Below are 27,475 nucleotides of genomic sequence, written 5' to 3' on the forward strand. Positions count from 1 at the left end.
GCAGTTAAGAGGAAAGGTAAGAGAAACTTAACTTAGACAGATGCCTAATCCTCCGTTTATTGCACCTTTTATATGAACTTGTGTTAGACATTTAAGGTAGGTAACTACAGCAGAAGGACCAGGGACTGCATCTGGTGGATGAAACATCCATGATCTTTATTAGTTAGTTAGTCAGTTAGATTAATCTGTGGTTTAACTTCATGTTTACCGCAACAGATGCAGACAGGCCCCTGCAAGCCTATTACATATGTTCTGGACATTTCCGAGGCTACACCAGTTCTGTCAGTCAATTTTTAATACTGTCTCTAAAATACTATAAGAGCCATTGGATCCATTCCTTCTTATTGCTTTATGGTGTTGCACCACAGGATGTACAACTAAATCAATTTCAAGTTCATTCTCATGTTCATTTTCAAATTCAAAAATGAAGTCAATGGAGATGGTCAGAGTCCAATGCAAAAGAATTTATTCTTCAACAAGAACAAAAGCGACATCAGATCTGGACCTGAACTGAAGACAGGGTGCCCTTGCATCATTATATATACAGTAGTTCCTTCTTAGGTTCTCTACCTATTTTCTTAAGCGAACCTATCAACGCCATGGGAACAATGGTGTCCAGCCCTGCATGGAATTTCCCCAAACCAGGCATGCCAGGGTATAGTAGTGGTGCCAGGTGTCCAGAACCCCCCAATTTATCCCCAACCTAGGTCTCATATCTATCCTCAAAGTCTCCTATCTATTCTGAAAGTCCCCTATCTATCCTCAAAGTCTCCTATCAATTCTCAACTAAGGCTCCTATCTATCCTCAACCTGGGCCTCACTACGGCTGCTACTCCAACACCATTGCTCCCAGGGCCCTTCAGAATTTTTTTTTTTTTTTTTTTTTTTTTTAAAACTTTATTTCCTCTAGGTTCCATTCTATAACAATCCTACTTCAGTAAAGGCTGGTTAACGGACAAATCTAACCTCAGTCATGCAAATAGCTATTTAATTGGAGTTTATCATTCAGTATGTTTATAACGCATGTATATTTTAGTGAGAATTTACCACAACAGATCTGATTACGGTTCATCCCGTAGGGTACATGAATATGTGTACCAGAGGGGCAGAGCTTTACTCCTTCCTTAAGGGGCTTTTGTGATAAAATTCACAAAATGGCACTCTACACGCATCAGTTGACGAACAGTTCAACACCACCACCACCACCACCACCACCACCAATCGACAGTAATTGGCAGGGTCGCTGTCTTGGTTAGGGATGGGTCATGATTTTTGAATATTCAAATAGTCATTAAATTTGAAGAAAAATGTATAGTTTATGTGACTATCTTAAAAAAAATAATAATAATTTGCCAGTTTTATTTTACTGGCGCCCAGTAATGGAATGGGCCATATAGTATCGCAACATTGAAACAGAACTACTGAACTAAATCATTACTGCCAGGACAAGTGCCCACCTCTCCACATCAATCCCTTGGACTGGTGGAAAACCAATGAAACAAATATCCGACTTGCAAAATTAGCAGCGGCATACATATCTGTGCCTGCAACGTCTGTGCTGTCAGAAAGACTGTTCCCCAGTCTAGGCACTATGTTGACAAGAATAAAGGACAATATCTCTATTTTATCTCAACTTATACTTCAAACCAAACTACCAACATCAGCATTTAGCTCAAAGAAACCATATGGTCAAGTACAGCCTGACACAACTGCTAGCACAGCTGTGGGCCCATGTCTGTTTATTGTGAATGGGAACTGCTGGTAAAAGCTCCAAGTGCAAAGTGCAGTTCAGGTTGGGTTCAGAAGCTAGGCTAAATCCCAGATCAGGTGATCACTGTGATTTATCACAAGCTTTTTCCTGTTAAATTGGAGTAGTCATCACTGCTGTAGACACAGTTGGAAGAAAAAGATGCATGTCAATGTAAATAAAACCCATCTTGCATTAGTTTTGTGTGTCACTGTAAAAACAGGTAAAATAAAGATGAAGCACGCAAACTTAACTGCTCATCTTTTATTTTACATTAGGCACATCAAGGGACCACTTCCATGTCTCCACAGTAGTCTGTTAGTGCAACAATTTAGCCTCAAGTGTTTGAGACCACACCCACCACCAAGAACAATCTTTCCTCCACAGATTCACATCCACATACAGCAGGATGAGACTGAGTGCATAGGAGCCCGGCATCAAGCAAAGTGCTGATAGTCAGTTATACTTCATCCATTAAGTCAGCCATTCATTCAGTTCATTAGCCGTTTAACATCTGGTCAGACATCCAAAGCCATTCAGAAAACAAAGGCACAAATTCAAAACAATGCATCAAAGTTCTCACTGAAATCAGTGACCTGTGGGCTGAACAGCTGATGTACTACAGGATGATTTACAGCAAGATAATGTGATCAAGGCCCAGCTATACTAGTGTCAGTCACACTGAGCACCACCATCGTCAACTACACGTTGATGGGGAATCAGGCATATTTGGTAGATGTCACATAATCACAATTCCCATTTCAAATAAAGATGATGGCTGTGAATACAGATCATGGCCAAAAGCATACCATATGTTATGAATGAGCTTTATGGTGAAAATGACACTTGCATGCAGCCTGACCATAACACTGAAATGTCATTTTAATCACCATTCAGTGCAAAGCAAACAGTCCACACTTTCGGGCGAACAGGGCCATTTGGCCGACAGCAGTTCAATCCTGGTACAGCAGGAAGCCTGAGAAGGTACTGTACTTCCAGGTGCTGCCATAGATGGCGCCACGATGCAACCGGAGCCAAACCTGGTCACCCTGGAAGAGAGGCAGGATGGCGTGGTTGCTGGCCGTCTCATGATCTGGGGCTCCGTCGTTGGCGTATGCCGATACCATCACATCCTCGTTGCGCATGAGATTGATGTAAAGCGGCACATTGATGGCGAGCTTCAGGATGTGGAAGATGAAGACATAGGTTCCATTGACGGGGCAGGTGAAGCGGCCAATATGGGTATCGTACATCTCCCCCAGGTTGCTGTGCAGCTGGTCGAACACTATGGGCTGGTCCAGATTACCCGGGGCGAAGTTGGCAGTGCGAGAGGCAGTGAAGGCCACTCGCAGAGGCTGGGAGAGTGGGTAGACTTGCATAGGAAGCAGAGCAGTGTGGTGGTGGCCGTGGGGGGTGAGCGGGACCTCCACGGTGGAGACTGACAGCGAGTCGCCATGCCCCGAGTCCACAATCGTGAAGGCTCCCTCCCGGTCTGGGCTACTCACCTGGGAAGAATCACTCCAGCCTGCTGGAGAGTCAAGACAAAACAAATGTCGGACAGGGTGCAGTGATAACTATGGGGTTACAGTGGTTTTGAAACCTGTGTTTGTCCAGTTGAAGCTGACACTGGTTCATTAGATTTCATGTACTTTCTTAAATGCTGCTCTTTATGATAAACACCAGTACAGTAAAATGTTACATACCGACACTTGAGTTCATCCCTACCAGATTTCCACCTCCCCAAGTGTTGTCACCCTATTTCACTCGGTTTCCATGTCCATGTAAATGTTAAAAGTGCTTCAATCATGCAACCTTGTCCATTGGAGACATGAGATTTTTTTGATGATACACCAACCACCAGCCCATTCTCAGTAGAGAGGATATCTCCCAGATGACAGGGGGTGGGTACTGAAATTAGACAGATGCTGTGGTGCAACAGACTTGAAATTTTACCAATTACTTTGCCCCCATACAAATCCATGAGCAGAATCAAACAACCACACAAGTAAGCAGCAAAATCCCATCCAGCCACCACCCTGTAGAAAAGAATCTAACTGCAGAGGTTCTTCCCAGAGGGATAGATTACTGATAGTTAGAACTGGTGTTCTTACCACTGGAGTTATGTCTTCCTCCTCCACGTCTGTAGCTGTGTTGGTATCCAGAGTCCTGGAGAAAAAAAAACAAAAAAAAAACCCACACCAGAGGAACTGTAATGTGCAGATAAAGTAGGAACATCACACAGGGTGTGCTTATGCTCATGTTTTTTGCTACATGACCTGTTTTGTTTTCGGTTTTTACTAGCATGCTAAGCTACATGATACACTATAATTTTACTAGTGGGCATAGCTTCTCTGGGGTCAAACAGAATTATCCGTAAAGGTCCAAACAAGGTTTATGTACAACTGGGGCTTTATTTTCATAGTTTTAGCCACCTAATTACAGTTATGTAACTGCTGAGGTTTAGGATAAAGGCAACATTGTTACAATGATGTCCAGTCAATCAAAACAGACAAATAGGTAAAAAAGCCAGATCATCTCAATTGTTTAGTTGGCTTAAAACTAAAAGTGAATGTACCATAAATTTCACTTAAAATCTCTAATTGCACAAGACAAGTGCATGTGGTGGATGTTTACAAGAGACAGTTGACAACTGGTGGCATGACCTTTGGGCACATGTTGTACGTGGACTAACATTAGTAGGACGGGGTGGAGTGACAGAACACGAGGTAGTATTTTTTTTTTTTTTAAGGGGACACTTGATGTAGACAACATTGAGGAAAGTATGAACTGACTTAACTGACATGAGGATGAAGTTGTACATATTGGTTTAGATATTTTTAGTTCATTGTTCAGACCTATTACTAACTCTGTTCAGCAGATGAACTAATTGTATCAACCAGCTTATTCTTAGAGTCAGGTTGTTTCAAACAGTCCTGATTTAAAAAATATGAACCACTGAAGATGTCGATTCAAAAACATCTGGGGAATGGTGAGTGAATAACTTAACATAATTAAAAAACTACAAGATATATAAAAAGATAAACAAGAATACTGTAAAACAACTGGATGGTTTAATATGTAAGTGTTGTAATGTAATTTGTACACAAAGGGAATGAGGACAAGTGCAAACAAGGGTTTTGCTTACTCTAGCAGCATAGAGTAGAGGGCCACAGTCCCTGAGATGAGTCTGGGGGATATAGGGTCCTCCTGAGGAACAGAATCAGCATTAAGCCTCAGACCAACCTCAACAACATTAATTTCAGCCCAAGGTACTGATCCTGAACAGATGTCTGTCAAAGACAAGGGAATCACAGGAGTGGTGAAAACCCAAAAGAAACAGGAAAGCTGAGGGTAGATACCTCGATGCCAACCAGAAGAGCGAAAGGTTTGTGCCAGTCCCTTGCCGCCTCGTGCCATACCTCTCACAGATCCTTTGGTGTAGTATGACTGGCTGGGTCGACTCGTGCTTCCACCTGACTGGCCAGGGGAAAGGAAGATCTGCCCACCATTTCCCACTGTATAATCCGACTGGTACACTAGAGAGACGATTCAGCACAAAATGGGTCTCTGCTGACCATTCAGCCCACCAGGGTTGAGAGTTTAGGAATACAAAAATTTGTCCAACATACCAGGTTGTGGTTCGTCTTCTGAGGGAGCAAACTCAGGTGGTGTTTGAGTACTGGCAGTACTGTACCTGGGCTCAGAGAAAACTGGGGAGTCTGGTTTGTAGCTCAGTTCCCCATTCTGGGGTAAGGACGTATTCACCTTGAAGACCTATGGTGAAAAGACAATGGACATCAAATTAGTATTAAGAAACTGCATGGCCCAATTCACATCTAGAGCTTAATGTTACAGAATGTGTCTTCATTGAGCATGTGTTATTTAATTATGCTTCTGTGTTTACATTGATTAGTTCTGTTGGGATAAGGACATCTGCACAGACAGTACAAAAACCATTTAACATTTTCCTTAGATGACCGACAGCATTTGCATGTCACCAACAAATGTGGCACAAGCCACACTCATAGCTATAAAGTATCAAAAGAGATAAGTGTAAAAGCATCAATCTGAATCACATGTGGATTAAAATGACAGGAAGGGTTCATGTGTTCTGGAGTGCATTCATCCCTGGACCCGAGTCGGCAATCTCACAAAATGTTATTGAGAAGCAAACTGTTCACAATCCAACCAAACAGCAGACCAGCAAGTTGCACCACAAGACCCATTTTTTAGCAGGTGGTTTTAACAGATTAACATGCAAACGGTTTCTGATAAAGCAGAAACAGATTAAGGAACCAAGAGACAGTCCAGTAAATGTAATAGTGTGGTAACATGTTAGAATATCTCCAGCTGTTACAAATGCAACTAGATTGACATTTTAAGACATCTAAATGATAAAAACCTGTTTTTAATGTGAAAACCATTTGTGTCCACATTAGTGTTTGTGGATACCTGAACATGAAAACAGGTGAATCTCTTCTCATTTTATAATTGCATCATCATCTGACAAAATCAGCATCAAAAAACTGTTTTAGTATGGATGGAGGGATGAAAAAAAAAAAAGATGTTTACAAATCTCACTTTATTAATATGGATGTACAGCGGCACTGCTTCAGGGACTCCCCAGGAAAAGCTTATGATGTGCAACACAAGGGTCCCTTGACCAAGAGGGTTTGCCAAGCTAGCACAATCGCTAGCAAGCTTCTCCACTGGCTCCAACTACCTTCATACATTAGATAAATCTTTAGGGCAGATGAAAAAGTTCCTGAAAAGAAGACTTTTGTTTATGGCTGTTTCTGTCTCATTAACATCCAGAGAGAGTCCCACATTCTTTCCCTTGATCTGGGCTGTTGATTGACCTACCTCATTTAAATATCGAGATCCAACCGCCGTGTGAGTAAAATGGAGATAAAATGAATGCTTTATACCAGGTATGAAGGCAAAGGATGAAATGGATGTCAAATCATTTCCAGATCTTATGATTAAGGTACAACTGGGGCCTCAGTGAGGGGAACTGATCAGTGACAGACTGCTGTAGAATGAGGCATAGGTTTATGAGACTTACTGATTGGATGTTCTGAAACTGTGCAGAAGTGAGAGCTCTCCTGGTAGGAGGGGTAGTGAACGTCTGTCCCTGGGGAGGGGTAGAGGTGCAAGATCCCACCCCATTACATGGAGACTGTTTACCTGACTCAGTTACCGGCGTCTGTGGAGTGCAGAGAAAGTTCAAGGGGTTGTCAAAAAGCAAATCAACATCTGACTGAAGATAATGTGCTGTGTTAACATGTTGAAGAACGCCCGTTTACACGAGGACGGCTCTTCTCCTCCACGCTCACAGAGATGGTCGCCTCCCTGTGGTACAGGGGTGGTGAGGGAAACTCCTTTCCTTCAGCCAACTGAAGTGGCTCCTGCATAGTGGAAACAATTTAAACAGCCACTTGAAGCTGTGGGATTAAAATAATATGTTGTATCTCAGTCATTGTGCTGCATCTTACATGAGGTAGGTCCTTTGAGGAAAGCTCCAGGTCACAGGTCTCCAGGCATTGGTCCCTACTGGACAGACTGGCTTTACGCTCCATCAGCCTGATAGGCAGCGGGGTGGACTGAGTGGAGGGATGAGGAATATAGTGATGACAAGCCCATGTCATTTCCAATCAAGTTTCAATGACTCATCACAGATAGAGAAAAAAAAAAAAAAAATGCTTACATGCATCACTTTGGGCAGGACATCGACTGGGCTCAAGTCAGTCTGAGCTGAAAAAAAATGACATCAAAACCTTGGAACAAACTAAATGCCCAACGGTAAAGACTGTAAAATAAACATTAAAAACATCACAGTTTGAGAAAGTCTAAATGATAAAAAATTGCTGAATGTGCCACTTGACCTGAGGGGCCTTAGGGGAGAATAAAGTGTTCAAAGATCATAACTAGTAATCATGGAGGGTTTTATAAGTAACTAAAAAAATATAATTAAAAAAATCTTCAAGTGAACTCCACAGGCAGTCAGCATAATCCAGTCATAAATCAAGACAAGGGGAGATGAGATGTTAAACAAGCCAAAATATTTTAGCCTCTTCATTTCTGATGCTGGCAATAGGAGACAGCACATATCCTTCCTCAAAACATTAGCAAAGTTGATTTTTAATATTTTGTATACTTCCAGGTTCATGATCTTGAACATCAAAATTCATTTCTGAACCTAAAATATTTGACAAAACAATCCCAGCCACCTTCTTGTTACTTCATCAGTTGTCATGGAGAATAATAATATTCATCATTTACACAAGTAAACTATATTCACTGAGGAAGACCATGCGACACGAGTTAAAGCTACAGAAAAAGCTAGGAAGTGGACCTTGAGTTGGGATTGTTTTGTTTTACTTGTTGACTTCCACATTACCAAGAGGAGAGGGAGATCCAGAAGGCCGTCTCTTCAGTCCAGGGTGGCCTTTAGTGGGAGAGTTGTCACCATCAAGAAGAGAGTCCTGAACAGGACAGGGTCATTTTAAAATCTTTAGTCACTACAGCACAGCAGACAGAATACTTAACACCACACTCTAATCCTGGACCAGGTGCTGAAGAAAAAAAAACTACTACATCAGATGTGCTTTGGTTTGCAAACAGCCAAATTCCACCTGCATGAAACTGAAGGAGCCGTGGATCTTTGTCATTAGGTCCTCCAGGTGCTGCCTCCTCAGGACCGGGTCTTTGGGTAAGGTGGACAGAGAGTTGAAAATCTCCACAGGCATGTCCATGTGTACTGCCTGTCGAGAGCCACAGGAGGATGAATGTATAGATAGTTTGTGTACTTTGATCGGGATGTGTGTACTTTTTAAAACCAGCCGTTCAGTACTCACCTTGACATTTTGCACTCCTCTGGCTTTCCTCTCTTTTCTCTGGGTAGAAAATCCTGTGTTAATTATTTTATTGAGACTACTGATGAACAATAACAGCTTATATAATGGCCTTACAACACACATCAGCTGACATAACCTCCTCTGTCCTGGTTTCACCTGAAGGGAAAAGGTCTTAGCAGATTCTCATTAATAAATTATAAATGGCTTGTTCACATGCATAAGTGGCTTCTTTTTCACACTTTATTGAAAAGGTTTTTTCTTTGTACATAAGAGATGAAGATTGAGATACTTCAATTATTTCAGTGATCTCTCTGCATGTTTTCCCTCGTGCTCTGACAGCATAGCCGTGTTAATAGTCATATAGAATTGTTACTTCTTCTGACCTTATTAGATTGCTGATGTTAAGACTTTTATGGCTGACTGTACCTGCAAGTGCCTACCTGCCTGCTACCACTAGGAGTCACCAAAATCATTCAACACACACACACACCTATCTATCGTTGTGAGGACACTCATTGACATATTGCATTCCTTAGCCCCTTACCCTAACCATCACGACTGAATGCCTAACCCGAACCCTTACCTTAACCTCATCCTGACCTAAAATTATCCTAACCCTTACCCTACAATTTCTAAACCTAACCCCAACCGTATCAGTTAGATGGAATTCAATTGTGAACACAATTTTTTTTTTTTTTTACAAAACTACAGGATGCTGTCGAACCCCTGTCAAACTACAAAATTATATCAGCTTTTAAGTGGAAAAAAAATCTGAAACCTTTGTTGGTTCATGCCTCTTTGAAAAGTGAGAAACAACAACATTTCAAATCTTTACTACTCCAGATTTTATTTTGAAGGTGGAAAAACCAAAACCTTAGACAGCCTTTAGAGGGTGTGTCAAAGTGAGTACCGGCTGTAATATCCTCACTCTCCTCAATAAGTAGCATTTACAAGTACTGAATAAAGGCTTTGATTAGACCTCACCTGTTTGCAGTCAGACTGATTCTTGGTGCAGGCTGGGACTTTGGGGATGAAAGTGGCTGCTCCTCTCCATGGTTTGTGGACTGCAGCATGGGGTGAGGTGGGTCCATCTGGGAACTCCATGTCCCAGCAGTCAGGAGGCTCCCTCTCCCTCATGCCCTGGAAGTCCTCCTTCCAGTTCTGAGTGGGAGGAGTCTCCATGTCAGTCAGGTACAGTCTGTTGAAAAACTGCCATATCACCCACAGAGCATGAGTGGATCCTGAAAATGCTCACAGTCACACAAAACTAACACTATTCCTTGGTCTTACCTCCTTAGAAGCTTCATTTGTTTTCGACTTTGATATGCCTGACATAAGAAAGAAATACGAGTCTGTAATTCAGACTCTGACAAAGGTTCACTATAGTAAATGAAACTGAAGGCTGTTTTTTTATGCCTAACCCTAAGGTCTGGCACCATTACCACCCACAGGTCGTTAGTGTAACATGATCTTACTGTGGCTGGTGGAGCTCAGTAACACCTCTGGAGTCTTGGTGGGTGGAGGTGGAAGACAACTGAAATACCTGGAATTCATCAGCCTGGTGAGCTCCTCTTTCAACGACTTAACTGAAAGGACAAAGTTACATAGAGAGCCAATCAAAAAGCTCTGTTCTTCAGACAACTGAATTAACTTGAATTTGAATTCATCATGATTTGACTGGATTTCACATTTTCAAAGAAATAAAATCAGGTTGACACAGATCATTTTACAGAAAGTCAACTACCTGCTGTACCTGTGAAAAAGTTCAACATTTTGGGAAATGCAAATTTTTTCTTCCTTAACAATTTAAGGACTGACACCACATGAAATATGAAGCTAGAACCAGAAGCTGATTTTAACACACACGCACACACACACACACACACACACAAGGCTGTGCTAGACACAGAACCAGAGGTCAGAACTACGAAGCAGGATTTGAGGTTTATAAGGTAACTTCCGGTTTAACTTTGGGGTTTCAGTCCTACAATGGTGGTTCACTTGTTACAGGGTTAAATCACCATGGTGACTTATGCTGAACTCCTAGCCTGCTCTGGCCCAGGTTAACTTCAGACAAGCCTAAGACATTTTTATAAAATCAGTGGAATCGTTTTGCTGTCCCAGACCTTGCATGTGTCCACTCTGGTTTTAAAACAGAGCTTCTAACAAACAGAGGAGAGTTCATCACACTAAATAACTATGTTATAACAATTATAGCTTCATTTTAATTGAACAGATTCTTTAATCCAATATGATCGCTGACAGTGTCAATGCTTTTACTCTTCATCACTGCAGCTCAGAATAACATGAGGAGACTGACAAATACACTGTTGGATAGGGCCCTTTTCCAATGATTATAAATTGGATTTATAAGATTTAAAACATTTTCAGTCAGTTTCAGTCAAAGTTATAACTGAAGATTACTCAAGTTGATGACTTTAATGTGAGTACAATAAAATGTAAAAGGCCAATAAGAAATTTATCAAACCACCTGTTCAACAAAAAACAAACTGAAAAGAGATATTTTCACCTATTTTGTCCTCTGTCACCCAGTATCTTTACACAACAGCATTATGCTGGTTAAGCTGAAAGTGAATTGTTAGGAAAAGCTAAAAGGAAAGCTGTCGGTATGTAAGTGTAATTGATTATCTATCAGCAACTTGCTGGGACAAACCAGCCCAATCAATTCTAATTTAGTTCTGAAAATGTTCCTTTTTATATCCTTTTCTATGGCGCACAGTGAGATCAGTCAAAAACATGTGAAAGTTTACTTCATGTGTAAGTCTTGTCCCTTCATTATTAGACAGAGCTTTTTAATATCTTTGGTCCTTGTAGCTGATACTGAAATACTCTGAAAATCATAAGGTAATCTGTTGCTGCCTTAGAAATTTCACTGAACAAGTGTTTGAGAAAATGTTTAGGCCTGAATCTGGCCTCATCGACCATGCCAGTAGGTCATTTAGATTTCCTGGAGGAAAATTAATCATTTAGATTAATAATCAATAATAGTCGACTAAACAATGATAGTTGATAGAAAAATAGTCGTTAGTGGGAGCCCTAGGGCAGTTAAACTGGACACTGATGACAAAGGTGTTTGCCGTATGCTATGGTTATTTGTGCAACCACCAACAACAATGGAAAAAGGAGAAATTATTAAATATGCATCATATTTGCAGGGATCTGGAAGTCTATATTTCATAGTGTTTAAAACAGGAAAGTGAGATCAACATAGTTGTATTTGTAAATTATACATTAATAAACATGTCATCCAACAACCTGGTGGGTTTTATCCCTTAAACATCTTGTTTGTTTAATCCATACAGATCAAATATATGCATGGGACCACCATTTAGGCATTTCATTACAGCATTAAGATGGAGACGTGTCATTTACAGACAAAATGGTGAAATGCATCCCGTAAACCTCTGGGTGACAATTCAAATGTTAAAAACCTGGTACAGTAATATAACTTAAAAATTGTAAAAGGCTTTGACAGGTTTCTATCTTTCATTAATTGCTCAGGTGCAGGAAAAATCTTTATAAGTGACTGTGCCACATCAGCAATCACTAATGGTATAATACTATAAACTGTATTACAATGTCATCTACTTCCAGAAGGTGCATGGAGAAGGGAAAAGACCCTGACGAAAGCTACAAAAGCTGAAAAGTTTTGACCTCTCATGCTTTTATCTCCAACGATAACCAGTCAACAACCTCAAGATGACAATTAACAGGATCATTATATACTGAAAACATTAGACATACTCACAAGTGGATCCAGCCACTGGTATGTCTTTCCCCTCCAGCAGGTCCAGGTAGACCAGAGCTGCTTGCTCCATCTGCTCAGTTAAACTACAACAGTGAAAAGGAACAAGGAGTGTCACTCAGATGTGGAGACTCTTTATACCAGTGAACCTGTGTTAGATAATGGTTTTTAGTTCAACTATCATTTGTCTACACAGCTCCAGTGCAACTTTAGTGTTAACTGCATGCAGTGTTACTCTGGTTTCATTTTTTCATATACATCTATAATGCTATTTTAGGATGTTAGCTTGATGTGGCACTGTGATGTTTGTTTTTGCTTTGTCACGCACAGCTATGCTTAAATAAGCACTGAACCCTTTTATTTGTTATCTGTTGTATTTGACTGTACTTCATTCATATTGGTTAGTCAAGATAGGGCAAATAATACAGTTTGTTTGAAATGTAGAAATGCAAATTGGCAAAAATAAAATGATCCTCTCTGCTGACAGTTTGGTGTCCAGACAAAGTTAATGTTAGCAGAGATCCAACAGTAATGAGATATCAGTGCAGAACAAATGTTGCTTAGTTATTTACTGTTGGGAATGCACTGAAATTCCAGTGTTGGAGATCCTGTGGAGATGATAAAACTGGCCATGTATTTGATGAAATGCAGGTGAAGGTGTTCACAAGCAGCAGATGTCAATCTGCACAATGCAACACATCCCAACTTCCAGTGTATACAGGACGCTGAAGGACAGTAGTGGAATCGGAGCCCTGTCCTGTTGCTGAAGCACACAAGATCAACAGTGGCACTAAGATATCAGGGGACCAACATGGTAAGGGCCCCCACAAAGCGTGGAATATAAATATTGTTTTTATCTGTAAATGTGATTGGTTGAATACATAGTTTGATGGACTATTTCTTGTATCTAAAATATACACAAACAATATCCTTCCAGTAAAGTCTCATTTGATCTTTTAATAATGAAATACAGTAATCTTTTCTCAGTGCAGGGGCCACAGTGAGGTGGCTTTCATCTGTCTGCTTTGAGTATATCAGTCAACAGATTTATCAACGCGATGACATCACAACTCTGCCAGATGCAGTCATGAAACTTTACAAGTGTCAAGCTGAGATCAAAATGAAGAAACTATTGAAAGATGGGTGTGGTCCGATCCATGACTGACTCCTGTAATGATGTAGTAATAACTACTTAGTACTCATGTAATAATATAGTAATTACTACCGAGTACTCAAATCAGATGGCCGGTCTGATCCCATCACTAGAGGATCTCTACGCCGTGACAGCACCCACCTCAGTCGGTTATCCCTCTTGACTCCCAGCAGGGTGGCGAGCTGACTCAGGCTGTGCAGCTGTTTGGCTGGAATCTGGGGTGCCTGGTTGTGTCCAGCCAGCAGGTCTCTCCTAACATGCTCCTGCTGCAGGCTGTGAAGGAGATGCTGAACCTGGAGCACCGTGCTCAGACGCCTCCTCTCCACCTCCACCTTCGCCACCTGCTCCTTTTTCACCGCCTTCTTCTGGGCTCTCAGCAGCTGCAAGAGCAGGATGAAAACATCAAATTCAAATCAAATTTATTTATGAAGCACATTTATAACAACAGCTGTTGACCAAAGTGCTGTACAATCAATAACATAAAAACAACATAGCAAGAACACAAACTGGTAAAAACAGACAGAAATGTAAACTCTCATACTGATTCAAAGGCCAAAGAATAAAAACGTGTTTTAAGACATGATTTAAAAACAGGCAGTGAGGGGGACAGTCTGTAGAGGCAGCTCGTTCCAGAGTATGGGAGCTGCAACTGAAAAAGCCCGGTCTCCCCTGAGCTTTAGCCTGGATCTGGGCACAACTAAAAGCAACTGGTCAGCAGACTTGAGAGTGCGTAGAGGTACATGTGCCACTAAAAGATCCGACAGGTTAAATGGAGCAAGCTCATGTAATGATTTATAAACAAAAGTTAAAATTTTAAAATCAGTCCTAAAACGTACAGGGAGCCATTGAAGGGAGGCCAGCATGGGGGAAATGTGCTCTTGCTTGCCTGTTCCTGTTAAAAGACGAGCTGCTGCATTTTGGACCAACTGTGGTCGTGAGAGGGAGTTCTGGTTAACACCAACATAAAGAGCATTACAGTAGTCAAGGTGGGACAAACTAAAAGCATGGATGACTCTTTCAAAATCATTAGGCAGGACTTGACCTTTGATAAAAGCCTCAGTTGAAAAAGCTGGATTTCACAACTGAATTGAAATGCATGGCACTGAATTATCAGGGTATAGACCAATGTGTTTCAGACTAACTTCTCACTGCAGTAATTTTAAAACTATCAACTGTTGGATGTTGGTCTCTACAGGTTTTTATAGTCATCAATATTTTGTCTAATTATTAATTGAAAGAACATAAGTGTCAATTTAAAAGCAATAGCTAATTTTAGGAAATATGATAATTTGCTTACAGATTTGATTTTAGGAGTATGTACTGGAAAATGATCACTCAAAGTTAGACGCTAAGTCATGTCAGCTGCCAGGCAGCCAGCATAGAGAGGTGTGTCTGTGGAGGGAAAGTCCGCCAAACGCTCGCAGGGCAGGGCTGACTCTTCTATGGAGAGTTTGTCCAAAAATCGTATCTATTTGTCGCTCATTAACAGTAACAAACTCCTGAAATAAACTTTCACAACTTTTTTGCTGGAAATTAAAACTATGGTGTTGGTAACCATATGTAAAAAAAAATAGTTTTCAGAAGCAGGAGATCAAATAAACTGCATCCCCTCTGGGCCAGCCAATCAGTACAAAGTGATATCATCTCAAAGGTGGTTTGGCCCAGTGCAGCTGGAGGAGAAACACTGCAGTCACCTTGTTCTCATGAGGTTTTAATGTCATGTGACATAGTGACGTTCTGCAGCGCCGATGAAGTCAGACAGAATTTCTAACCATCATGCATCAGGTTAAGTCAGCGCATGAAGCTGAACGTAACGACAGACACTTTGGCTGAACCAGGACTAGCTCTGTAAATACATCTGAATATTCTTTAAAAAAAAAAAAAAAAAAAAAAAAAAAAAAAAAAGCACATTACATACAGCTCAAGTTTTCATGTGGCAACTTTTGTCCAAGCAGCAGTTCAAACCTTTAAAATACAGTTCACCATCACATATGTCAAAGAGAGAACAGCAGACCCTGTAGCAGATTCAAACATTACTCACAATTCACTTGATCAAAACAGCTGTCAATTAGTCCTATAACAGTTAGAACAAGTCAAAATGCATACAAAAAGATAAAAACTGCTCACTGTCTTCCAAAAACAATTGATTGCATATGTTGAATTAAGCAGGTGTGAGCCATGAAATGTTTTCTTTAAGGGACACTTCCAGGTACACTTGGAGCATTAGCTAAAGCTAAATGATATGTGGAGCTACAGAGTCCTGTATTGGGATGGAAAAACAACAGCTCCCAGCTAACCGACATTACAGCCAAGATACTGACTCTAGCAGACACACAAACAGTTTTACCGTCTCTGTCAAGCCATCCAGGGTTTTGTGTAGCTCCCGGGCAAATTCCAGGTTATGCAATACCTCTTCATACTTCTCCACAGCCGCCTGGAAAACAAAGGAATATGGGCAGAAACATTAAATGCAGAGCCCAACATATGAATGACATTTCTGAGGTCCTAACTTAGTCTCCATTACAGGTCTTACCATCTGATCCTTGTTCAGTGCTTCACCCTGGTTCAACCTCTTCTTGTAGTCTTCCAGTTTCAGCTGTGGACACAAGAAACGTCACAAAACATCAGGTGGCTGCCTCCACCTGTTCAGGTATCACACCTATCATTCACTCTACCCTGCTACCATCCCACCTTCTTTTTCTCCAAGTTGCGGACTTTGTGTTTGAGGCAGATGAGGCCATCTTCTATGTAGGTTTCGTAGCCATGGTAGGCAGTGGACACCTCCAGGCTGAGCTGCAGGGCACTTAGCCCAGTGGGCGAACCCACCTTCGGGCTACCAGCTGTAACTGGGTCCTCTTGCCTTTTCCTGCCCTCCTCCAAGCGCTCAAGTGGGGGGGTAATATCCATGGTAGGGGAAGGAGACAGCTGCACCATGATGAGCTCCACACTAGAAGGAAAGAGACACATTTGAGTTGTGAGAGCCACGCCGTTTCTGTGCCACGCAATGCCATCAGAGAAAAGATGCTGCTGATGCCAAGCTGAGCGTTTGAATAGAGATGGAGGTGGAATCAGCCCAGTTTGGGCAGCCGCCAACCCCGTGACATTGCATTTATGCCGGCCACTGAGCAGCGTGCTCTCTCTGGATGAATCACGAAAGCAGCAGAAGCAGAAAGATAAACTCAAACACAAAACCACGAAGGAAAAGAGCATATTTTTATGCATATGTAGCTGTGGATTAAATATCCCTGCGTGCATGCACCCTGTTCACCGACTCGTATCATCCTAAGGGCTGGGTGGGGACTGATACAAGCAGAGCCAAGTTCAATAAGAGTATTCACAGCCTGGCTCGGGAGGAATCCTGCTGAATCAAGTCCGGGTCTCGTGCAGTCGATTAAAACCAAACTTTGCTTCAAATATTCCAATTCAAGGCAGATGCTCGTTCAGGGAGGCTCGGTCCAAACTTTCGCTCATGATTCTACAATTTGAAATTTAATCACCACCTACGTCACCAATGTATTAAAACGACACGCCAACAAAAAAAAAAACAGCTGACCCACCTTTTGTATTTTGCTCGTGCGCGTTAAATCCTCTCAGGAAGAGCCGCTGGACATCCGAAAGCCCCGAAACAAACGGACCCCTTCTTACCGTGATGTTTCGCTCTTAGAGGCCACGCCGGTGTCAGCCCATACCTTTATATACCCTGCCGTCCACACACGAGCCCCGTCGAGGGCGACAACAAGCCACCACATCCGGTTCTGGCACCTGTCTCTCTCTCTCTCTCTCGCTCTCTCTCTCTCTCTCTCTCTCTCTCACACACACACACACACACACACACACACACACACACACACACACACACACACACACACACACACACACACACACACACACAGTCCAGAAGTGATTTAACGTTTGTGTTTCTGAACAGTGATTTTAAAAATTATTTTATTGTATCACTAATATAAAGCTGCCTTGTTGATTTCATTTATATTTGTTTATTTATTTGTGACCACCTGGTATCAAAATAGATATTATATCTTTATATGGAGATGTGATGAACTTGTTTGTAAACACTTATTTATTTACAATAACAACTAACAGGCAAGCAACATTAATATCCATGTTGTTTGTGATCACCTGACCTCAATCATCTCAGCTCTGTTTTGGCCTCCACCATTGGGCTCCTAACTCTTCATTAGCTGGGATAGGTATGTTGTTTGGTGCTGGGTATGTTGCACACATGGGGGATTAGAAGAACTTTTTCCTTACAAAAGTCTGATTCAGCTGAGATTAGAAGTTTACAGGCCCTAAAACCAATGAAAAACAATGAAAGGAGATAAAAAAAAATTTTATCTTATAAAGTCCCACGGAGCTGCAGAATTGTGAGGCAATTCTCTGTCACTATGAGCGGCACCTTTGTCACTATGGTAATTTAATTCATTTTTAATATTAAAAATGATGATTTGTGGAGCTTTAAGTCAGGAGTCAATAATCAACCTCCCTGTGGCTGCGCGGGTTCTCTCCGGCTTCCTCCCACAGTCCAAAAACATGCACAATAGGTTAATTGTCGACTCTAAAAGTGTCCATAGGTGTGAATGTGAGTGCAAGTGGTTGTTTGTCACTATATGTCAGCGTTGTGATGGACTGGCGACCTGTGGAGAGTGTACCCTGCCCTCACCCAATGTCAGCTGGGCCACATGTAGTCCCTGAGATCAGGTGTGTGCTTGATAGAGTCACCCGGGGGAATGGGAAATATCTACTGAAATATCTGGACTCATCACAGATGTTGGTTTGAATGCAAAGTAAGCACACACAGATAATAATCTGTTTGTACTCTGCTTTATCGCATTGGTACATTGGCACGTTTGGTCCTGCAGCACCCTCAGGTGGTGGAGGACTGCTACAACATCCTGCAGGAGGACAACTTCAGACGGGCCAAAATGATTTAATGGCCTTTTCTCTGACAACTAAAATAAGTATGGTCACAAGTACACAGATCACAGTGACTACCAATAATTATGTAGAATGACCTTGTCACACAGTACTATCAGCTACATTATACTGATGCATTAACATCACATTAGCACAATTTTGTTATGGTTTGATATACTTTATTAAGTGATTGACAGTTTAATATACAAAACCTCCAAACTTAGATCTTTATTGGAAAATAAAACTTAAATCCCAGATTAAAATGATTTGAATCTAATCTAACAACCTGCTAAATATACGAAGGAGCCAGTATCTACTGCAGTCAGGAAAATGTAGAGCAGTGAAAACACAATATTTCTCTCTAAAATGAGGTAATAATAATGATGATAATAATAATCGTCATCATCATCATCATTATTTGTTGGTTATATTTTTTGTCACTAATCAGAAACTTATTATTAATCAAACAGAGATAACTTATGTTCTATCTACAGGGTCTGCCATGAACACCACCCCTTAATGGGATCATACTCTTAGTCTCCACTCTGTCAGGAGCTCCTGTACAGTCTGAAGCAATCCAATACAACTCTGATGATGTCTATACAGTTCAGTGTTGACACTGAAGGTGTTCATTCCATTATATATTTTAGCACTGAGGTATAGTTAGTGATGGTATTGTCCTGAACGACATTATATTCAGAGGTGTGTCTAACATTCTGATCAACCCTATCAAAAAGTTAGAAAGTGCTCTCAGTATATTGTTATCCAATACAACACCACCTGTAAGTCTGAGCTCAGTAATAAACAATAATGTCAAAGAAAACTGAACATCATAAGCTCCATACAGATTGATGCTATGGTAGGGCTGTTGTGTTGGACTACATGTGACTGTACATGCATAACTAATAAAGGGGCTACTGAGCTCTGAAGTGGAAATCTGGATTAATAAATTGCACCTATGCATGCAGGTGTCATAAAGAGTGTAGTAGAAGGTCATCTGTAATGATGCACACTGTCAGAAGTCTTTCTGAAATGGCACCTGTCGCTCTCATCCTGTGTGATGATGGAAAACATGTCACTTTCTTCTCAGGCAGAATTTACTCTGAAGTTAAGGTTAAATTGATTTAGGAGTCACCAGACGGTCAGTCAAGAGTTAGGGACGAATCGCTGCAAGTCTAACAAAATACTTTGCGGTTATGTGGCTGAAGAATGGAAACAAGTACTGTAGAAGAAAATAAGTGTCTGTCTTTCTAGCTCTATTTTGTGGCATACATTGATCATGGGAAAGTCTTTGATTTACTCCTCCAGGAAGATTGTCTTTGACAATCTTTCTTTAACTTACATGTGAATTCAATCTACCAGACACCTCCCAACACAGACAGATATCACACTTGCAGAGGTGTTGAAGGGATTAGCCAAATGGGGGCACTGGCATATTGAATTAGAATGTATTGTTAATTAGCCATTAGTCCAGGTTTTCCTAGTCATTCTTGTTGTCACTTAGACCTATTGATAGCCCAGCCCACAACCCATTGTTCCAGGCTAGCCTTGATGTAAATAGTATATAACCTTGCTATAAATGTTGACCTGCATATAGAATTGTACCACCTTTTTGTGATTGTCTGTCTCCACTGCTCAGTGAATAAAATTTATCTGAACCAGCCACTGAATTTGGACCTGAAGGAATATTATTTTTCAAAGCTCTTGATTGCCCACATGTCTCTCTCTACATTTGAAGCCTCAAAAGGTGGGTTTTTTTGTGGATTATGAGGAAGGGTTAGTCTCCTTTTATGACTTAGATGCTGCAGTTCTCATCTACGATAACTCTACCACTTCTTTGGTCCCAGTGTTAATGATGTTGGTAAAAACCTTGGATCATCTCTACTTTCAATCATACTGTTTAGCCTTGTGTTTTGATTTTCACAGGACATATGCTTTAAGAAAGATCAGTGGTTATTGTGTCAGTGGTGTTGTGCCAAAACATGAATCTTTGCCATCAACTGCTTGTGGCCTGCGGGAGAAGACGCAGCCTGTTAAACCTGTATCACCCAGTTTACATATGTATACAGCTGCTTTAGTCGTCTGGACCAAACTCAGAACATGTGAATTCACATAATTTTATGTCTGTCTAAAAGTATATCTTCAATAGGTGTGACATTTACATGAATACAGGCAACACTATAGTATTGTTCCTGATGCTTATATGTGATTGGTATGTCTTATATCATTGTATATATTTAGAAATAGGACTGAAATAAACATGTTTTATGGATGGGGTATATATGAAATAAAGAAATGATCCTTATAACCTATGTCCTAATCCTTATTTTACCTGCTCTGTGCCCTCTGTGCCTATAACAGTATCAGAGAAACACGTTGATGCTGGGGGGAAGCAGCTCTCATGCACTGGAGACCACCTCCATTTCCTCCAAAGCATCCCATCCCAGATCAGTCATTTTCAGCTGTTATAATATTCTTCTATGGTTTTCTTTTAAATATGCATTTCTGCTTCACTTTTACAATTATTTCTTGTCATTTTTTTGTCAACATCATCAACCTCTAGCTCTACCTGCTGCTCATTGGCCTACAGCGTAATTGACACAGTGGAGCTGTTAACATGCTTTTTTCATCATGGATCCCACTGTTAGATCCATGACACTGTCCTTAAAAAAAGAAACGAACTTTTCCACCACCCAGAGCCTTAAGGTTAAAGGTAGGTTTAATAACACTGGGTATTATCATTCTTGCATCTACAGTACACTAATTTGTATTTTACCCAACTTGTATAATATCCAATAATTGGACACTAACTCCAGAAGGGGTGCCTGACTTTAACATTAGTCTCTGGTACAATTTATTGGGGGAGTGTGTTACTGCCACCACAACAACATAGAGACCTTCTTTGTGTATTTTCTTGTTTTTACAAGGAAAACATATTTTGAAACAACTGATCAGAACAGAGCTACAATTCCTCTCATCAACAGATGGTTATGGTGATAAGAGGAGAGAGAAGCCACGTCCACACACACACACACACACTAGCGCATGCAGAAATGCAGACACACACACACACACACCACACACACACACACACACACACACACACACACACAACACACACACACACACACACACACACACACACACACACACACACACACACACACACACACACACACACACACACACACACACACACACACACACACACACACACACCAATCTGAGGGTCAGCACCCACACTTTCCATACATACTTGGTCTATCACAAAAACATTTCCTTTCTTCTTTAAAATGTTCTGTTAACACAATGCTGTCAGAAGTGTTGCTGTTTTGTTATGCAAATATGAAAAAACATGTCTAACACATTGAAAATATAACAAGAAATCTGCATGAGCTTTACAATATTCAAAATGACTCAGCCGGTGAAAATTATAATACTTATAAATGAGTCAGTGTCGCATGCACCAGTACACACCAACTTATTATCATTTACTTATAGACAAATATAGTTGTTAACAGAAATAAAGATATTGAAGACAATAAAAATTATTTATTTATTTAATTATTAATGCTTTCTGTGTATGAAAGGTAACCTACCATTTGAGCTAATCAGCATGGATTTGGTTGGAAAACTGAAAACCACCTCCAATGGAAATCAGTACATATAATTACATATGTGTACATTTATCTTTTCTAAATACAGATCAATAAAAATGTCTGCAAAGTAATCAACATTAAAAGAGGTCTCTGCGGCCAATTACACACACATGGGTTAGTTAAGAGGATGAATAGGACCATACAGAGGTGTATATAATAATTGTTTTCGTTTTCTTCATCAGACCTATTCTCGTGACTGTGATATCTTAGTAAGTTCTTGATGGAACAAAGGTCAAAGTTCAAAGTCACGGTGACGTCACCTTGTGAATACAATAAGGTGGTATCAGTGAAGAAGATTTGCTGTCGGGATATTGAACTATTGGCAGTTGGTCTTTGACCGTACTATGTACTGATGGAGTTATCTAACATCATCACCACTGTTGTTTACATTCAACCACAAGCAAAGCCTGCAGTTGTGTGTGATGTCATTGATAAGATTGTTGTGAGAGTACAGACCTTGCGACATCGGGGGATTTTAACCATGTCACTCTATCCTGACTGGCTTCGCACAGTATATTGACTGTCCCACAAGGGAAAATAAAACACTTGATCTGTTGTATGTAACATCAAGACCAAGACCACCACTTGGAAGATCAGATCATAATTTGTTTTTTCTTCAGCCTTCTTACAAACCTTGTGTACTGAGGCAGGCTGTAACCACCCGTTATAACAGACAAAAATGCTTTAGGACCCATCTGCTCCCTCTTTCTCTTTCATCACTCTTTCTCTTCTTGTTGGGTATCAGGGTAGGGGAAATGATCAGAGCATCATTTCATGTTAACTGCTTGTCCACCCCCCACTGTCTTCCTGTTGCTGGTGCACTGCTGGTTTCCTCTGACAGCAGGGCTTGTACAGGTGGGGGTGATGACTCCGAAGTCCTTTGTACACGACCCCACAGCACACCTTTAGCCTGAAACACAACACACATTTCTGTCAGTGTGGGTTTAAATAAACTATAACAAAGAGCACTGTTGGAAAAGAATGAAGAGCTCAGCTTTGTTATTTTTTTAAGGTTGAAAAGAATAGGACATTGAACATGTGGATGGATCAGACTTTTCAAAGCAGCTCACATAAAACATAACCAGGTCTTAAAGCAAGGACAATTTCTGTGCCTGAAACCCCCCCCCGAAATGGAAGAAAAATGCATTTTCTACTGACCATTCCTCAGTCTGAAACCACAGTCTGGTAATTGTATCCAAGTCCAAGGACAACTTTCAAAGCGATAAAGAATAGCCTATCCAATATGCCTATCTTTCAGACTTTTCAAACGCTCGTTCCTCCGTCGGTCTCTAAACAGTGTATGCAGCATAAAAGGCCTACAGCTGTCAAACGTTTGCTAAATTAGTCCAAAAGATTGCGACAATAATATGAAAAAAAACACATAGCATTGCAGTGATTAATTTTTCGATTCAGCTGTGTGATCACTGGAGGCTGCAGTCTGTGGTGCTGTTGAACAGGCTTGGCTGACAGTCCAGCCCAAAATATCACCATGTTCAATTAATTATAATAATAACAATTATATTGTATTTTAAGTTTCAGGTCAGGAAATTGTTATTTGTCACATGCCAAAGTAGGAAGCACAGCAGTGACATGATGGTTGGACTCAGGAGCAGGTCGGACAATGCTTATCTGCAAAACTGAAAAAAATTGATTGATAAAAACATTGCATATAGCGGGAAATATAATATTTGATTATAGTATAGATACAGTATTTCTATTATTTTGTCCACACCATCAATTAAGATAGGCTCAATAACAGAAACATCTGTCTGTGTAATGCAGTACTGTTCAAAAGCACAGGAGACTGCAGCCCCCAGGGTGATCACACAGCTGAAAGTGTCTAATACATTTTGTAATATTGAGTTCAGGTCATTTCAGCCAATTGTTGACTCATTAATATGAACACAGCTGCTAGTCATAGATGGCTGTGTGTATATATCACAGTTAATAAAAGCTAGCAGACAATGTGCAATGAGTGAAAATACACAACAAAGCCACAAAGATAAGTCAGAGTCAGAATGCATATTAAATTATTTTTACACTTTTGAATGAACAAATAAATTAGTTTGTACTTTTTCTTTACTTCTGTCACTTGATACAAAATTAGTAAAATTACTTATTACTAAAATTAGTCCCTTTTGTTTTCTCTCTGCACAGAGCCACAACACACACTGATCTAACAGATTTTTAATTCCACTCTGTTAAGAAGTAAAGGATTACATTAGATCTAATATTAACCCCTCCTGCTACACTGGTCCAGTCGTGAAAAAGCAAGAGCAGCATGGCATGGCGGACTAAAATGAAGGCTGTTGCCACTTTTTATAAACACTACTGTAACAGAACAAGTGGCAACAGAGGCAGAACAAATGTATTAAACTAAGTCAGAGCAGTATTTTTTATGATGGATATGACAAACAGGAATATTTTCTATTTGATGGGAGTCAAAGATTAGTGTACCAAGCTACACAACATTTACACCCATATTAGTGTGTAAGCAGAAGCCCTTGATGTCTGAAGCCCTTTCCAGCCAACACTGATGTACAGTATTTAGCCTATTTATTTTCCGATTGAGGGACAGCTTTACTAAAGCTTTTCAGATGAAGATTTGACTCATGGTGCCACAGTCAGTATATTTATCAAACAAGCCAGTGGGGTGGAGTTATGTCAGTTCTCACCCTGCGAATAGATGAAGACATGCTAATAGGCAAGGAAGGTGGTGAGAAAACAAACAGTAAATCAGCCTTTATTCTACAGAAATCTGAGTCAAGAGAAAAAGTTCACCACAAAGATATCAAGAGGTAAATTAAAATAAATCTCATACAAATAGATGGCCTAATTAAAAATCTATTACTCAGTGAGCAATAATTATAAATGTACACAATAATTGTTTGGTAACAGCAAACAAACAGGGGACAAGCAGTTGCTGAATTTGAACTTAAGCTGCAACATTTTCCAGGTTGATTAGCATCATGTTGTAAGTGACTGAGCTCAGCCTTTGTGTTTGAGTATGTGGGTGAAAGCAAACTTACCTCTTCAAGTATTTGAGGTCCAAGGAGGAGAAGGTCGGGGAAGGGGCAGAGCCAGATCAAAGCTCTGTTTCAGAGTCCTCATCTGGACTTTAAACCAGTGGTTCACAATTTTTTTTTTGCTTGTGACCTCTTCCAAAAAAAAAAAAATACAAAAAACCCCCAAAAAACAGCGTCTGCTTGGGGCCACTTGTCATGTTTCAGAGGTCCATGACTTATATAACGGTTTGAGGCCCCAAAAGGTCAAATCATCCAATATATCACAAGAACTTTAATTTTAACAGCGGGGTCCTATGAACTGGACTGACAGACTGACTAAATGACTGATCATTTTTCATCACTGAGTTGGAGTTTCTGGATCCAACAGGTTCTATAACGGGGGTGTTGGCAGCTGCAGCTCAATGTCTATAGTTTTAAAGACTTTTTTTCAAACAGACTGTGTATAGACCTCATGACTGGACTGTGTATGGATGCCAACTGCTTAGGGCTATACCTCTTGCTATAGGCAGTGGAGCAAGGAAGAGGAGGCGCGCTTCCAATACACTAAGCCTTGCTAAGGAGGCAAAGGAATAAGTAAACGTAAGACACACCAAGCAGGAGAGAGGGAGGGAGGGAGAGAATAAATAAATAAAGGGTAAATTATTGTGGGTCCCAGATGAAGGCTACGAGCTGCGTGAGAGACTAAATAAGAAAAATAGTCTGTCTCGGGGTCCCTGGTACTTCAAAAATTAAGAAAATAGATTTCCTTTTTATTATCGTGACATTTAAGTTCTCCCACACATTTTATCTGACCACCTCCATCTCTGATTAAGATATTCATCTATGAATGATGCATTTTCACTGTTCCTAATACAGGAATACATCCCTCTCTATCTCAAATCAAATCAGGATTTCACCGTAGGCCGTCCAGACATATATTAGGTTTTGACCTAGTCTTGTTCTTCTTTCTTTGTCATCTGGCCCTGAACCTTTGCTTGGAAACTGCAGGACAAAACTACCAGTCTATAAAATGGTTTCCACCTCATGCAGCTACAACATTAAATCGCTGCATAAACACTGATGTATTAACAATCTGATAATATTATATAAATTCAGATATCAGTCACAAGGGGTAAGTCCTTTTACTTTTGATACTTAGAGTACATTTAGCTTCTATACTTTTACTTGAGCAGGATTTTGAATGCAACAGTTATACTTGTAATGGAGCAAAATCCAAGATCTACAGAATGGCTGATGGGCAGGTGAAAGTTGAAGATGAACTTTTGAACTTTCTTGTCGTGAAAATGAGGACTCTGAGTCACAATTGTAAAAAGTAGTTTTGCTGGCTTCAAACATCTCATCTGAATGGATTGCAGCTTTTGAAGCTTGCTCGAAAACTACACAACACTGTGTGTTGCCTTGGGGCTGCTTAGTAGAGTGGAGCAGCTGAGCCAAGAAGTTTCCAGCCTGAGGAGGGCACTGGAAGTGTGAATGAAAACCTTGGTGCGGCTACTGCTGCTTTGGAACAACGGTGTCACGGGTTAAAGGTAAGTAGGACCCAAATGCAGCCAACACATTGGGGACAGTGCAGACAGGTTTATTTGACACAAGATCCAGAGAACAACAGCGAGACAGCAGGGATAAACAGGCAACAAGAACAAACCCAGAGATGAACAGGACTTGAACAGCTTGGAGACGAACCCAGAAATAAACAGACAAACCAACACAGACAAAGGGGAGCACAAGGACTATATAGCCAAGGGAGGCAAGGGTGATTGAACACAGGTGAAACACATTAGGGTGGGGCAGACAATCACCACACAGACACAGGACCAACACAGGAAGCAAAACACTGACACAAGGAAACCAATTACAAAATAAAACAGGAAGTGCAAAAAAGTCCAAAACAAAACTAACAAAAAGTGTCTGCCATAGCAAACCATGACAAACGGTGAGAAGAACTGTGGTCATCCTGGCTTGGATTGCGGGATCAGGGCCTCCCGGGAAGGAGAGGTGCAGGGAGCAGGGCTCTGCTCGCCAGGAGGACATATTGAATGAAGCAATGAATACTCGGCCTGAAAACAATCTCTGTCCCCACAGTGGAGCGTTATTGTGAAAGAAGGATGACGTCTAAAGCCAGTGCCCCAAAACGCAAGAGTGCTGCTGAAACCCTGCACTATGCAAGCTCATCTAAAACGAGAGGATTTATTTGGAAGTTCACTATATTTTGTTTCTTTAATGCTATTTGTTCTATTTTGCCTTGAGATTGAACATGGGTCACTGTCATTATGCATTATTTCAGTTTTTCCTGATTTAAGGTGTATTTGTAAAATACTGAAAGGAGTGTATACTAAAA

At 40.7% G+C, this 27,475-nt stretch overlaps 1 protein-coding gene across 5 annotated transcripts; it reads right to left on the reverse strand.

The window, feature by feature from the left end:
• Nucleotides 1-449: 449 nt before the first annotated feature.
• Nucleotides 450-17,270, reverse strand: caprin2 (caprin family member 2). 5 transcript variants are annotated; one of them, XM_056368175.1, is made up of 21 exons: nucleotides 17,081-17,270; nucleotides 16,215-16,470; nucleotides 16,057-16,119; nucleotides 15,871-15,957; nucleotides 13,665-13,903; nucleotides 12,374-12,456; nucleotides 10,080-10,190; nucleotides 9,895-9,932; nucleotides 9,589-9,765; nucleotides 8,605-8,643; nucleotides 8,383-8,511; nucleotides 8,148-8,232; nucleotides 7,455-7,501; nucleotides 7,243-7,350; nucleotides 7,054-7,155; nucleotides 6,813-6,953; nucleotides 5,377-5,521; nucleotides 5,107-5,283; nucleotides 4,893-4,954; nucleotides 3,859-3,913; nucleotides 450-3,275 (listed from the first exon to the last, which is right to left on the reverse strand). In XM_056368175.1, the coding sequence occupies exons 2-21, from the start codon at nucleotides 16,455-16,457 to the stop codon at nucleotides 2,701-2,703; spliced, it is 2,706 nt and encodes a 901-aa protein (XP_056224150.1). In that variant the 5' UTR covers nucleotides 16,458-16,470; nucleotides 17,081-17,270; the 3' UTR covers nucleotides 450-2,700. The 5 variants fall into 5 exon arrangements, with proteins under 5 accessions (XP_056224150.1, XP_056224151.1, XP_056224147.1 ...); XM_056368176.1 differs by having other exon boundaries at nucleotides 5,167-5,283; nucleotides 9,589-9,813; XM_056368172.1 differs by having other exon boundaries at nucleotides 9,589-9,813.
• Nucleotides 17,271-27,475: the final 10,205 nt, after the last annotated feature.

The sequence above is a fragment of the Seriola aureovittata genome, chromosome 22 (assembly GCF_021018895.1).
Source record: "Seriola aureovittata isolate HTS-2021-v1 ecotype China chromosome 22, ASM2101889v1, whole genome shotgun sequence".
NCBI classification, from domain to species: Eukaryota; Metazoa; Chordata; class Actinopteri; order Carangiformes; family Carangidae; genus Seriola; species Seriola aureovittata.

Bases quoted from the DNA above. Each gene is read 5' to 3' on its own strand.
- caprin2 (XM_056368172.1), bottom strand. From the start codon at position 16,457: ATGGTGCAGCTGTCTCCTTCCCCTACCATGGATATTACCCCCCCACTT. The intron at 13,904-15,870 runs GTAAAACTGTTT...CTGCTCTTGCAG, and splicing joins TGGATGGCTTGACAGAGACG to CTGCTGAGAGCCCAGAAGAA. The intron at 6,954-7,053 runs GTAAACGGGCGT...TGCACTCCACAG, and splicing joins AGGAGAAGAGCCGTCCTCGT to ACGCCGGTAACTGAGTCAGG.